The 14,033-nt window shown below is 45.4% G+C and overlaps 1 protein-coding gene across 2 annotated transcripts in view; it reads right to left on the bottom strand.

The window, feature by feature from the left end:
* LOC111637236 (nicolin-1-like) overlaps positions 1-13,177 on the bottom strand; it is a 31,600-nt gene extending 18,423 nt beyond the window's left edge. Inside the window, exons 1-2 of one of the 2 annotated variants that reach the window (XM_023382679.1) lie at positions 13,126-13,177; positions 12,685-12,873 (exon numbers count right to left, since the gene is read on the bottom strand). In XM_023382679.1, coding sequence (XP_023238447.1) covers positions 12,685-12,873; positions 13,126-13,155 — 219 coding nt within the window. In that variant the 5' untranslated portion in view covers positions 13,156-13,177. Of the gene's footprint in view, positions 1-12,684; positions 12,874-12,940; positions 13,041-13,125 lie in introns of those variants that run through there. The other variant, XM_023382680.1, reaches the window with a different exon arrangement.
* Between the last annotated feature and the right edge of the window lie 856 nt (positions 13,178-14,033).

Raw genomic sequence — 14,033 nt, 5'->3', positions numbered from 1 at the left:
AAAGTTATTATTGCAACCATACACAGCACACCTAGTACCCGGCATTTTGTTCTTCACCTAACATAAAAATATAGCTTTAAATATTTAATGACTTATATTTAAATCATCTTACCTTATAAAAAACTTAGTCAAATAAAACAATTACAGAAATATTAAAATAAATCACTTCGTTAATCACAAAATTGGACGAATATTAAAAGCGAAAACTAAATACGTGCACACCCTGCTCTAGGTAAACAAAGAGGTCAGGACACTTGTGACGTCACTAACTTGCCATTCCTGGCTAACATTGTAGAATAGGGATCTGGCTATCCTTGTAGTATATTGTCCTTGCCGTGCGCCAATGCGTATATCCGGCTCCTTTACACCATTCAAATATTTTTGGCCGCGAAAGCTGTCCCGTATTCGACAACACGGGAGCTTCCAATACGCGTACACGAATTTATATTCGAATATACAATAGCAATCTTATCATTTCTTTCATACGTAGTATAGAAATTTGTAATAAGATACGTAATGCGTTATAATTTATTAATTTTAAGTAATTCAAAGTAGCCTAAAATATGAAAATAATCGCGCAATATATATTTATATTTTAGAAAATATAAGGGAAGCGGTTCTTCCACAGCTTCCACGAACTGCGCGCCACTGCTTTCGAGGTGATACGCGTAAACCTATTTGGTTTTTGTATCGTCGTATGTTCGATGCCGAATATAGGAATATTTGGCAATCTGTTGTAGCGTCTCGCATAATAAGAAATGGTTTTTTCTTCCCGCCTTCGACTTCTTTTGATATTTCACTTTTAATTTTCTACTCGAAATGTTTGTTTTGTTAATGAACAAGCAGACCCCACCACGCGTTGTTGCGGCTTAAAATGTATCTATTATAAATGTATAACGCTTCCCCGGGGGAGAGAATTTCTCGAAAAATTTCTTCTTAGTGTACTGTACGTTCTCTCGACGTACCCCATTAAAACGCGATCAAAAACGCAAAAAACCGCATCTAAAATAGTATAAATAAAAGCGGAGTTCTTTACGGTAAGCCTTAATCCCGTCCGTCTCTCCCCAGTGGGGGGAATTTCGACACATATATTATATAAAAACACGTGCGTTTTCGAATTCAGCGTTGTGTCAAAATTTCAAAGGAATCGGTATGAACAAACGAACGTTACATTTTTATTTATATAGATAGATAGATGAAGATCCGCTTTGGTTCATCCTCACAGAAAAGCGAACTTAGGGCGTCGTACTCGTAGCGCCATCTGTTGGACATACACGCCTTAACCCTAGATGATATCTTTTAATTTATACGAATGTTTACCGGAATAATATATAGCCTATGTCCACCCCGAAGTTCCATTCTAAATATTGGCGAAAGAATTTTTGAAATCGGATGAGTAGTTTCGGAGATTACCCGCTACATACAAACTTACAAACATTACCTCTTTATAATATTAGTATAGATCAGTGTTTCTCAACGGGGTCGATTAATAACAATTTATATTTTAGGGGGCAAAAAACAATTTTTTGGGCGATATAGTAAAACATTGTATTAAGAATAATTAGATATTTTATTCGTTATATCGTACAATGATTAAACAAATAACATTATATAAATTTGGCGTTAGCCTTGGTCTCGGGCATCGGAATTTTGAAGCGAAGGGAGCGATACTACGTAACGGTTTTATTGAAGGGGGCGACGATTCGTTAGAGATTCAGAAACACTGGTATAGATAATGGAGAATTGGAAAGTGTTTCTCAATTGACGACTCCAAATTATACAAGGTTTATTTGCCGGATAAAATCGTGTGTAATTACGCCGAGATAAGTTTTTAAACTGTTCAATTTTCCACTTTAAAATGAATTAGTGTTCGAGTTGAAAAAAAAATATATATATTTTTACGTTTTAACAGCTAAAACTATCGACGGCTGCGACGATGAAACCCGAACTCGGACGCTCGGTCGATTAACGCGAATAAGTTAATGAATCGTCACTTTTAGTATTGGTTGACCTCGGCTTTTTATTTTTCGTTCTTACTGTACTGCGGGTACTAAGTGGACCTATTTTAAATTGCATCTTTTAACGCCTTTTCTTACTATCCCGTTCGACTACTAACTTTTTCAACCACCCTATTCGGAATCATTCGCTTCTAAACTGTCGTCTTATCCTACGTATTTCTTCACTCAAATCAACCCATTCATTACTACTGTATATACATATACTGTATATACGAGTTACTGAACAAACTCCGAACCGCTGCTATCTTGTAGTATACAGGCCTAGTAGTCTACTGTACAGTACCTGACCGGTTCCGTAGATCTGTAATGCGTCGAAAGATCTTTGGTTACAAAAGTAGAAATGCTTACTTTACTTCCTATCCTTACACTAATATCCCAGATTTCCTGCTTTCTTTTTCCTCCCATCTGTAATCTCGGTCCTATATTGTTTTCATTTATCTTCTTTACAAACTCTTCTATTCTGTTATTATTATAGGCCTATAACACGTGGCGAAATTATTAAACTTTTTCCCACCGTACGGATACTTTCTCGTGTTCTTTACTAATTTTGGGGCTCTGATTTCGGATATAACCTTCAAAAGCGTGTAGCGAGTAATAATTTTCTAGGATGACTTAAAATTTATCATTTACACAGTTTAGCCTATTACTACAGTCATTTTTGTATGTATAGTACATTTTCAAAGTTGGTTTAAACCTAACAAAATCATCTAGGTCGAGTTGCGAGATGATGGGAGCTTGACTTTAATTACAGGATGAAAGTTATAATACTCCAAAACCGAGACAAAAGAGCAAAGAAAGTTTTCTGTTTACCTATTACTTTTTCCTTTTGTCCTGGTAGTGTCTTCCTTTTGTAGAAACTACAATAATTTCCCATTATAGCTGTATTCCATTTTCTCTGATAGCGTTCTTCCTTACGGCGTATGTCGATGGAATCTCCCTCTTAATCATCACAGACAGCATCCACGTTTCATGGGGAGAAGTCGAGATGTGAATAGAGAAAGTGCATCTTCGGTAACGTTCGGCGTCCCAAATTCTTGTAATTTCTTAAAAAATTCTCAATTAAGCGTAATAGTTGTCTTCCTTTCGTTTATCCAGGAAGTCTTTCATCACCGCTACTTCCACGCTGCCAGTTCTTTAGCAGACGATCTGGCTTCTAAATTTCGAGTCGTTCGGTAGTTTTCTGATCTGAGGCCCGACAAAAGCTCCTTCTTTCGATTTGGCGTGGCTAAGTCTCGGGAACCGTCGGATATTTGAACCTTTCTGCTTCCTTGTCCATCGCATTAACAAAGGTTTTCGTAAGCTCTAGTTTAATACGAAACGGCGGTAAGACAACATTTTAGGGATCAATTATTGTCCCGAATACGATATTACTTTCTCCTGGAATGACGAATTCCTTTCTAGCAGACCAATCTTTTGTAACTTCCTGTCTGACGCTGTACTGTCCCGCATACAGAGGAAACAGCAGTAGCCTATCCAGCCAATCTATCTGGCAGACCGAGTATCGACGCTGTGACTTTCAAATCCTGGCATAGCTGAAATTTGTTTTCCTCGTATTTTACACTCGTAAGGTTTCTTATCGTATTTTCATAGGATTCTCGCGGGCCTAATAAAATATGCTACCGCAACTGACGGCTTTTGTTTCCGTTAAGTAACGACACAACCTTCGAGCCGAACTTTGAAGAATCTGTGAAAAGTCTCCATTCCTGTAGGTAATTTCTACTTGTGGTAAGACCATAAATTTCACAACGATATCAAAGCGAATTTTCCAAACTAGAAGGTGAATAAACATTCGTTTCTTTTCCGGAAGACCGATACTTTAGTGCCTTTAGCCAGTAGATTCCATTCTCGCAATAGTCAACGTAAAAGATAAGCTTTTTTGGATGGTCCGAGAGCTCCGAGTAGATCGTTCGGTTCATTTTGCTCGACAAGATACGGCTTACTGTCGGGTTCGGGATGGTAGACGTCAGGTATTTCAGTTACGCCTTTACCAGAGTTCGAGTAGCTTCCAATCGGACGGTATTTTCGATACCGATAAAATTTCACCACGGGACATTGCCCGTAGAGCCGGCGGCACATTTGGATATTCTATTATATCTTTATTGTTCTAAGCCTCCGGCTTTCGTGGGAGAAAAATAACGGCGTTCTAGATTACTCGTCGGTTCACGCCAGATCATCGGAACAGCAAACTGCGCGCACTTATTTTTCACGCGTAAACATTTCAAAAGCGTAACGTAACGCGATACGACACACGCGCGGAGCCCAATTTTTGTCTCCATCACCGACACCACAGTCGAAATAGCAAAAATATGTAACTTTGAAAGCGTATGTGGCGGAACCGTCCCGGACTCCATAACGAATCGTTCACACGCGTAACAAAACCTATCTGGCAAATTAATTAACGGCGACGGGATTTTTCCACTTGGAGCCAAAGCGGCGAATTAGACTGCAACCACGCGCTTTTCTAAACACTGGGAAAGCGGGATTACGGGATTACTACCAGGACAGTGTTGGCAACGGACCGATAAAAATCCCTGTACAGAAGACAGAATGCGGACGTGGTAGATTTCTGCAAATTTAATTGACAAAAGTAAAAAATATCAATCGACACAAAATATTACGTGACAAAAAATTTTCAAGGTCATATTCCAACAATAAGAAACACGTACCGTACTTTCATCCAGGCGACCGAAAAAGTCGCCGCCTAGTGTAATCGTCGCGTAGCCTTTTAACTAAGAAATATCAGCCTGGAATTCCTTTATCGCTACCTCTTTCCACCCGTATAGTTATTGGGTTCCTACTGCCCCAGTAAGTCGGGAAGAAATCCTTTCCGAAAAAATTTCAAGGGATAAACGAAACCGCCCTCTTAGCCAAGGTTTGACCTTTTGTATTACAGTATTTTAATCGAAAGTGTACGTTTACGAAAATAAAAGGTTTTATCTAGAAGCAGTCGGAAATAAACTCAATTACGGGTCCGTTCGAAGTCCACTCGGATAAGAGACGAATAATCGAAGACGGAAATATCCGGAAAATAAAAGGACGGGAATGGGAAAAATACAAAACGGGTGGACATTTTCTAAGGTTACGTTTATGGGTGGGGGAAGGAAGCGTCGGCTTTAATCCGCCGAAAGGTAGAGGTAGAAGCGATCGAACGCCCGGTTACCCGGTAACCGTTAAGTAAACGCAATTTCTCCGCTCGGTAGAAAGCGCCGACGACGTCACTTTTATGGCATTCGAAACGTTCCGTTACTAATCGTTGGACGACGCGTGACGTCAGCCGGGGCGCATTTTACATTTTACTACCGAAGGACATTAAACCGGAAAGACGGAATGAATAATGCGGCAGAAACGTCAAATTCTTACATTTTATTTCCTATTTATTACACGGGAATACACACAAACGGTAATCCAGGCAAATAAGGATTTACGGTCGTTAGCGAAACGGCCAAGCCGGAATAATAAGATAAAATTCCAAGGACAGATGGTTTTAAACTATAATTCACGGGAAATCGAGAACCGGACGAAATACGCCACCGAACGACGGCGGATAACGACGTTAAAAGTATCGGAAAGGCGCGAACACCGTCGATTTGGCCCGTCGTCGGACGGAACCGACGGTAGAAAAATGCCGTCTTAGACCACTGGCTGGCAAACGGAGGGACGAAAGCGATCGTCTCCGCGTTTTCTTTTCTCCTAACTTTCATGAAATGGTCGGAACGTGCGAGATTAGGAAAGGCTAAAGAACAATCGACGTAAACTCGGTTCGTCCTTTAATTCTTGGAGAGAAACCTCGGAAGAAACGTCGTTTCTACGGTTTCCGAACACTGTAAGGACGAACGGAGTCTTTCTTTCCGGAAAGAAACCCGACAAAAGGTGCGGCCGTTTTCGAACGAAAAGCCGTCGAAAACGTCCCCGTCGCCCTCTTTTCCGTCGCTTCCGACTCGGCGAGAAAAGCCAAAAGAACGGATAGAGAAGCGTCGGTCTAATTCTCGGCCGACGTCTCGCACCTTTACCGATGGGACGGATGCTTCTGGCGGAAGGTCATCCACCGATTAAAATCTAAAGGAAATTTCTGGCCCGGTCGGGACAGAAGAAAGTTTCGACCAGAGAGAAAGATTGGTCTAGAAGAGGATTTCGTCGGTTTCCTGCATGCCGAAGGCCGAGATGAGAATGTTGACGATGCTGATGAAGAAGATGAAGAGGGTGACCACGTTGTTGAGGACGTCGGCCTTGCGGTGGTTCTTGGCTTGGTTGAGGTCGGTGGATCCCAGGACCACGATGAGGGCTCCCACCGCGATCTACAACGACAAGAACACAGGGTTACGGAGCGGCCGTGGAGTTGGTCGCGGCTTCGGCCACCGGTTCGATGCCGAAGACGGAGAGGAAGGCGTTGACCACGGTGGTGGCGAAGATCAGCCACACCAGCGCGTCGTTCAGCCTCTCGGCCGACGGCTGCCGGTCCACGTCGTTGATGGAAAATCGACTCTTGACCAAGATAACCACCCCCACGCAGATCTGCAAGGAAGAGAAAACGGCGGCTCAGAACACTCCTCCCTCCGGGCGCTCTTCCGCCCCTTCCGTCCGCCCACCAAAACCCTTATTACCCGGTTCGATGGGGGAGAAAAGTTCAATTTTCCAAAATTTCTCCGCCAAAAGTCCGATTCCAGGAAAATCCCGAGTTTGGAGATTTCCTTTAAAATATTTCGAAGGAAAGCTCCGTACTCCGTTCCTGGATATTCCGTTCTACCGAATCGTAAACAAATTTATTGACAAAAGGTCGAATCGAGGGCTCGATTGGCTTTCCGCCCGACTGAAAATACTCCGTCGTCGAATCGACCCGGCCAATTTTAATACAGCTTAGCGCATAATTTAGCGATTAATCCTTAACTAATCGTTTAGTATTACGCAAATATATCTAAAGATTTATTTATTATTAATTTATGAAGTTTTAGGAAAATATCGAAAAATATTGTAACTTATAAATCGTCTTCCATCGAGTCGGATTCCCGCTGTTAGTTTTAACCACACCAGATTTGATTTGTATACAATAGAGAGAAAGGCTTTAATTCTTTTGTTATGTTTTTTTTTCCTTTGTCACCGTCGGCCGGTAAGAAACACCACAATCCTTATTGGTTCATTCGGTGTACGTAAGCTAGTACGAAGGCTAACTGCCCGATCGGACACCTAATTGACTTAAAACTGACGCAGCCGGCACCTAAAACGCAACTACGCTCGTCGGCGTAGTTGCCATCTTAAATTAAAAACGCCGGTACGCTACGCGCCGTCTCTTCCTCCGTCGCCTCCCATTCTCGGGTAACCGATATAAGCTACGAGTGGCTAACCTATCCGTAACAACTAGGGTGGCCGACCGTACGAATTTACGGGCCCGGTCCGGTGTCCTACCGACAGGTCGAACCAAACGCCGGAGAACGTCCGAATAACGATACCGCGATTATTTTGATTACGCTATTTGTAGTTTTCTCGGACCCCAATCCGAGCAAAGAACCACTTTATTATTTTCGGCGTTGGTGTTTTTCCATTATTAATCGATAAAGTAATTGACTTACGTGGCAATTACTTTCACGCATGGCGGATTCTTTCGAGTAGTCGTAGGGTACGTAGTCGAGAAAACGATACGAAATAATTGGCAATTTAGCCACCACCCACTTGTATAAAAATGACAAATTTCTTTCGAAAACAGTCGGACGGTGTTGGTAATCGATTGTAGCTACGAACGAAAAGATTAGTCCTTAAGACTTATCCGTCTGTCTGTCTATTTCTATAGTACTAAAAGCCTAAAATTGTTGGTAGGAAAATACCGCCACATTTTTAATATCCTCTACCAAACGAGAATAGAAACGAAAGAAAACGAGTCGGGTTTAAATCGGGCGACGGATTACCGAGTTTTCCGACGACGTCACTAAGTTGCCGATTACCGCCTTATAACCGTTCGGAGGATTAATTTCGGTGCAATACGGAAATTCCCCGACATTGGCTATAACTTCCGAGGACTAGATATTCCGAAGGGAAGGAGCTAGCGTAGTACAGTACGTAACGATAACTTGGGTTATAAGTGTAGAAAGATAACGCCAGTTCTATGGAAAATACACGGGTCGTCCGTCCGGTACGCGAGTGATGAGCACTCGTATTTTATCCTCTTTCCTCGGGAAAAAATGCCAATCGAAAGTCGGTGGCGTTGGAACGAAACAAAAATTTTAAAAGCATTTTAGGAAAAATATTCCGAACGTCGACGGTCAAAGTTACCGATAGGCGCGTAGAACATAAATTTAAATAATAAAAATATAAGAAGAAATAACGATACTCGAGGACCCTTTCCCCACGCGCGAGCTCCGGCTTCTTTCCGCCGGACCGGGTTTTGGAGTTTCGGGGAGAACGTTAAAAGCGGATAGGCGGAGAAGCGGCTAACTCTCGTATTCTTAATAAATTTTTAGCAGCGGGTGGTGTAGTCGATTTCTAGGAATTTGTTTGTACGGTACCGTAATAGAACATTTTCGGAGGGAATAAAAACTCCAACTGCAAACACAGATACAAAAGCCAGCGGTTTCTAAAGCCACAGTGGCTTTAAAGCTGGTTTTTTTTGGCCTTTCTTGCCTTCTGAATTAAAAACGATTAAATTCGATTTTTTCCAAAGGAACGTTCGTCGGTCGATTATTAGAGAATTTATCGGCTGGTCTCTACTTTTGCCTTGGAATAGTTGCCCGAGCGGACGGCTGACATCCCGACAACTTCCGGAATGACGTGACCGGGAAAGAAATTTTCCATTCGAACCAAACTTTGTAATTAGGGAGAAGCGCTTTTCTTTCGTCACTTTTTACATTTTACCCAGTTTTATTCCGACTTCGTTCCCCTTTTCATACGTTTTCCCATTGGCTACGAAAATCACCCGTACTGTACAGTACGCTTCGGGGAATGTTCCCGGGATGCCGAATATCCACCTTATTTCGTACCGATACTAACTACAATTTATGGGAAAATACCGTCGGACCGTCGTTTTCTTTTCTCGGTCCGTCACCAATTTTGTCCAAGTATTTTTTAATACGTGCGTTTTGTAATCGTCTTAAATTCGGGTCGATTATTTTGTTTGGTTTTCCCGTCCAACGCTGCTAAAAGACCGAGCAGCTGTTCACGCGGATGCCGAATAAAGACGCTCGGCCGCTGATCAAACACGAGCCACGTCCCGGAATGGGCCCGATTTTTCCATAAAATTTCTAACCGGGAATTTACCATGGATTTTCGGTCCGTCTTTCGATTCCGGAAAATCGGAAATGGCACCGGACGGGATCCGAGCCGAATTATTTAGGTAGATCGCCGCCCGCACGTGTCTCTTTTAGGGCGGGTGAAAGTAACCACCCCCGGAATACTCCTCTGTCCGAACGACCGGAAGATTTGAAGCCATTCGAGAGAAAACTGTCGAGTAGATTTTAATAAGAAAGGAAAAGGTTCGGTTAAAGAAAAGATACGGCTCGTTCCCATTATTATATTTACGTACCGGAGGAGGCAAACCACCGTGGACGATTGGGGGCGAAAGGAAAACCGACAGAAAAAATCCCCGGCAATTCTTTTATTTCTCCGACTTCGTCGTCGAATATTTTTACGAAAAATGTAATAAACTTTTTACTCGTCTCTTGTATTAAAAATATTCCGAAGAACTGGTCTGTACCCCCGTTTTTTCAACGGTTTTTATTTTTAGACTTTCCAAAGGAATCGAACGAAACCAGTTTTTTCGATTTCCAACTTTTGGGTCCGTCGGCGCCGTAATTATTTACGCTCGAACCTATCGAAAGCAATGTTCCGTCGTCGATCCGAATCGATCGAAGGATTATAATAAACAAGAACGGATCGATAGATAACGCTGGTTTTAGTACGATTGGCGTAAAGAAGAGGAGGTAGAAGTACCGTTACTGGCGCAGTTCTCCTCGGAATATTTACCTTATAGCGTAAAATCGTTTTCCAAGGACGGAAAGAGACAAGAAATTGCGGATTTCGGTTATCCTCTCGACGATAGTACGCTAAAGTCGACGGAGATTAAAGTTTCTGCATTTAAAAATATTCCGTAGCAAAGAGGCGCATTCTCGTATCTAGAAAAGCCGGGCGGAAAGTCCACCCGTCCTGTTTTCCGCCTTTTTTTTTCTGGTACAAGTAGAAGAGTATTTAACCAGCCGACGGTAACGAATTCGCTTTCGGCCGAAGAAAGATTTTAAACAATTAATAAACACCGTCGAAAAACTTTTCGTCTTCCGCCTTTTAAAATACGCCGAAGGTTTAAAACGTCACCTTGGAGAAACGGTGGCGCCGACTTTTTATACGTAATTTCCGGCAGCCCCGATTAAAGATCGGTCCGACCGGAACTTACGGAAATCGATTGGCTTTTAAGTTTAGAGCGGGTTGAGATTACCCTCCTCGTACAGGTTTCGATTAACGGGCGTTAACCCCATCGCTCGGATTCCTTCCGCCGCCGATTAACTGGGAATTTGGTCCGGACCGTTTATTAAGCCCGGGTTAATTCTCGTTTACTCGGTCGGCCATTTTATTGGTTTACGGGCGGAATTTCGCCCGGCTAAGAGAAGGACGTTCCAAAGTACAAATAAATAAGAGTTCATTTCCTTAAGATTTTTCCGCTCGGTTCTCGTCCAATAAGAACCGACGCTAGGAGTATTCTCCTTCTTCCTCCCCATTTTAAAGCCGTTTCGCCGGCCATAAAATTATCCGTTTTCTTTAACTTTCTCTTTTTAAACTTATTGTCGACGTTGACCCTATCTCTCGTATCAATAATTTACCATAAAATTAACCGTACAATTTCCGGTAAAGAGGCGGAAAACCGCCACAACCGCCTACGGAGAGGGGGAGTTCGAGCGTAATTATATTCGTCCGACCAATAACGGCGGAAAACAAACATCGGGTAACCGTAGCGACGGATGGAAAACTCCGGCGGCCAATAACGTGGATACGAAACTCCCGTTTACTCGGCCCCGCGTTTACTACGACTATCGAAATTCCCGGCAAAAAGTTATCTCCTTCTACGGAATATTTTCCGACAAAAGTCGGAAAACGGTCGGGACCGGGCGGATCGTTCGTCCCGAACTACGGCCATGTGGAAAAATCCACCAACTAAACGGAAAAATAGCAAATTTTCCGGGAAAAAACGTATACCAGATTTTATCGGAGACGCTTTATAGTCCGGAAAAGATCGAAAGAAGAAACTCCCAGAATCTTCCCGATAAACCGTTACCGGGGGACTGGGACCGGACCGGGGGCCCCCTCCGTCCGGACTATTCCAGGGGGAAAATGGAAATTCGAAAATTACGGACGAAAAGCGTCCGGATTCCGCGAGAGGACTTTTCCGTAACGAAAGAGAATCGAAGGAGGAGAAAGAGACGTCCGCGGTCGAAAGGTCGGGTCCGGCGACGAAAATCGAGCGCACGCGAAAAGGTAACCAAAAGTAAACTCTTGAGAAATTTCCCCAACCTTTACGCGTCGCAAGTTTTTATCTCTTAAGAAGTTTCGCCTAATTTTCTAACAGGAATTAAGGATCGCCCACCGGCCGGAAGCAAATGTCTTTCTCTACGTTACGTCCGTTTCGTCGGGGTTGGGAAGAGAAGAGACATTCGTCCCGAGACGAGGTTCGACCACCCTTCCGTTCTCCCTAATGCCGTACCGGGACGCCTCCGGACATAATTCTCGGAAAGACCAACGAATGCGCATTTCCGCGCCGTAAATTCCAGAAAATATCGATTAATCGGCGGCCGGCGGGGTAAAGAACCTCGGCGTTGCCGAGCCGGCCGGGCACCCCCTACCTAATTCTAAAACGTGGCATCGGCCGGGCGAAATTTCCCCGGACTGATCGGATCAAAGGGTCCTAACGTGTCGAACGGTGGGAACCGTAACCGGACGGAGACGTTTTTACCGGTTCAAGTTCCGTCCGAGTAGCCGAAAAATGAAAACGGGCGAATCCCGACCGCGATAAAAAGCGGCTTTCCTAGCACCGGGTCCGGACGTAAATGTCTCGTAAACAAAGGCTGGAATTTTCCGGTGGTCAAGGAAGAGGCAACCGCTTCCGTACCTGCCAAACGTTTGTTCCAAACTCTGGGACCGCTACGCAAATACAAAAGCCACTTGGGAAAAAAACGTTTAGTCTTTTCCCTCCTTTCTATTCCGGCGGAATTTTTTTCTCCTTCCGCTCTTTAATTAAAAGCCACGTCGTTTACCGGCCGAGAACGGAAATCGGCCTTCGTCGGACCTAACTTCCGGAAAAAAGGTCCTTCGTCCCGGACCCGCAACTTTTTGGAAATTCCGCCGGACGCCGTTGAATCCAAGGCCGCTAAAACGGTACCGGACCGAGACGGAATGGGCGCTTCCCCCTTAACCGGTAAATAGTTGCGAAGATTAAAAGAAAAAAGCTTTACCTCCGACAAGGCTCGGTGGGTGGCCGGTGTAAAAGATTTTCCCTAGACCGGAGACGAAGGGGGAAAAAGTACGGTTCGGAAGAGACGGTTCTTCGTTCCAAAGTACAAAGGTACGAAGCGGTTTACCCGTAGTTTTTCGGAAACAACTGCGAAAAAGACAAACTCGGCGCTTTTTCCCGGGAGGGAAAAAGGGCGGCGACGGAAGGCGAAAGACGAAAAGGAGAAAAGAGAAAGAAGGGACTCACCTGCAGGACGATGGACAGGCAGACCAGGACCATCATGGGGTAGAAGAAGTCGTGCCGGTCGCCCACTCGCAGCAGGTACTTGAGTTGGGAGGCGTTGGCGGTCAGCAGGGCCACGTCCAGCAATCCCTGGGCCACCGACTTCTTGGTGGCGTAGACGTTGGCGTCCAGCGCTCGCGGCTTGACCGCTCCCTGCAAAAGACCACAGGCCGTCACTAACCGCCGCCCTCTCCGCCCCGTTCCCCCAGGGGTTACTCACTCCGAACGCCGACTGAAATCCCGCCATCTTCCGGTCCGTCTTCTCTTTCTCTCTCTCTCCGGCTTTGTGTCGATTCCGTCGCCCGGGAAACGGGCGCCGCCTGGCGACGCCGCGGCCGGGTGGGTCCCGCCCGACGCCGAGCCGAAGGAGAGGGAAGAGAGGAGGAGCCGACGGGAAATACTCACCGCGGGCGGCGAGGGTCCCACCGCTGCCATGCCGATCCGTCCGTTCGGACGTCGAGCGGCGCAATGACTGACGAACGGGTGGACTCGCCCGTTCCGCCCGGCGGCGCGCCGCGCCGGGCGCCGACCCGAACCGCTTCCGCTCTATCGACTGGGCGGCCGGCGCGCCACCGACGTCGGGCCAAAAAACCACGGGAAGAAACTAGTAAAACCGGAAACCGTCGGGTTTTTCGGGCGGGATTCGGCGGAAGAAGGATTGTCGGACGTCGAATTCTACCGGTAGAAGCGACGTATTACCGGTGGGAAATAAGTCGTCGGCCGACAAAAGCTTTCGTTCGGAAGCGAAACGGATATTAAAAATTCCGCTAAACCGAGGTCGGCGATGGCCCGGGAGGAGGGACAAGAAATAACTCGAAAGAAAAGGAAAGCGGTGCCCGGTTCCAACGACTCTTACCGTAAGATCCGGGTCGGAGACGACGTTAGAGCCGGACATTTTTCGGCGCGACGACGACGAACGGCGGCGGAGAACGGACTGCGGGCCGACTCTCCCCGCGCTTCGCGCCGCGCTCCACCGCGTCGCCCGACCTCGTTCCGGCTAATCGGCGACGCGTGACATTCGGGGAGGGGAACGGAATTTCGCGGCCCGGAGTCCGACTCGACGTTCGTCAAACTGCGGCCGTCCGAAGTTTTCGAAAGTAATCTTTCGGGCGTAATATCGACCGAGTCTCTTCCGCGCGGCTTACGGAATCCGTTAATTGCCGTCGGAAATCCAAAAACCTTAGCCGGGGTTCATTTGAACGTAAATGAATAAAAGTTCGCTCCTCGGTTTTCGACGTACGGAGGTATTAAGGTGACGAGGTGGGATTCGCTCTCCGATGCCACCCATCGCGTCTAACGGAATTTAGGGCCAG

The sequence above is a fragment of the Centruroides sculpturatus genome, unplaced genomic scaffold (assembly GCF_000671375.1).
Source record: "Centruroides sculpturatus isolate CEXI.00-Female unplaced genomic scaffold, Cexi_2.0 scaffold1130, whole genome shotgun sequence".
NCBI lineage: Eukaryota > Metazoa > Arthropoda > Arachnida > Scorpiones > Buthidae > Centruroides > Centruroides sculpturatus.
This window is presented reverse-complemented; position numbering and strand designations above follow the sequence as displayed.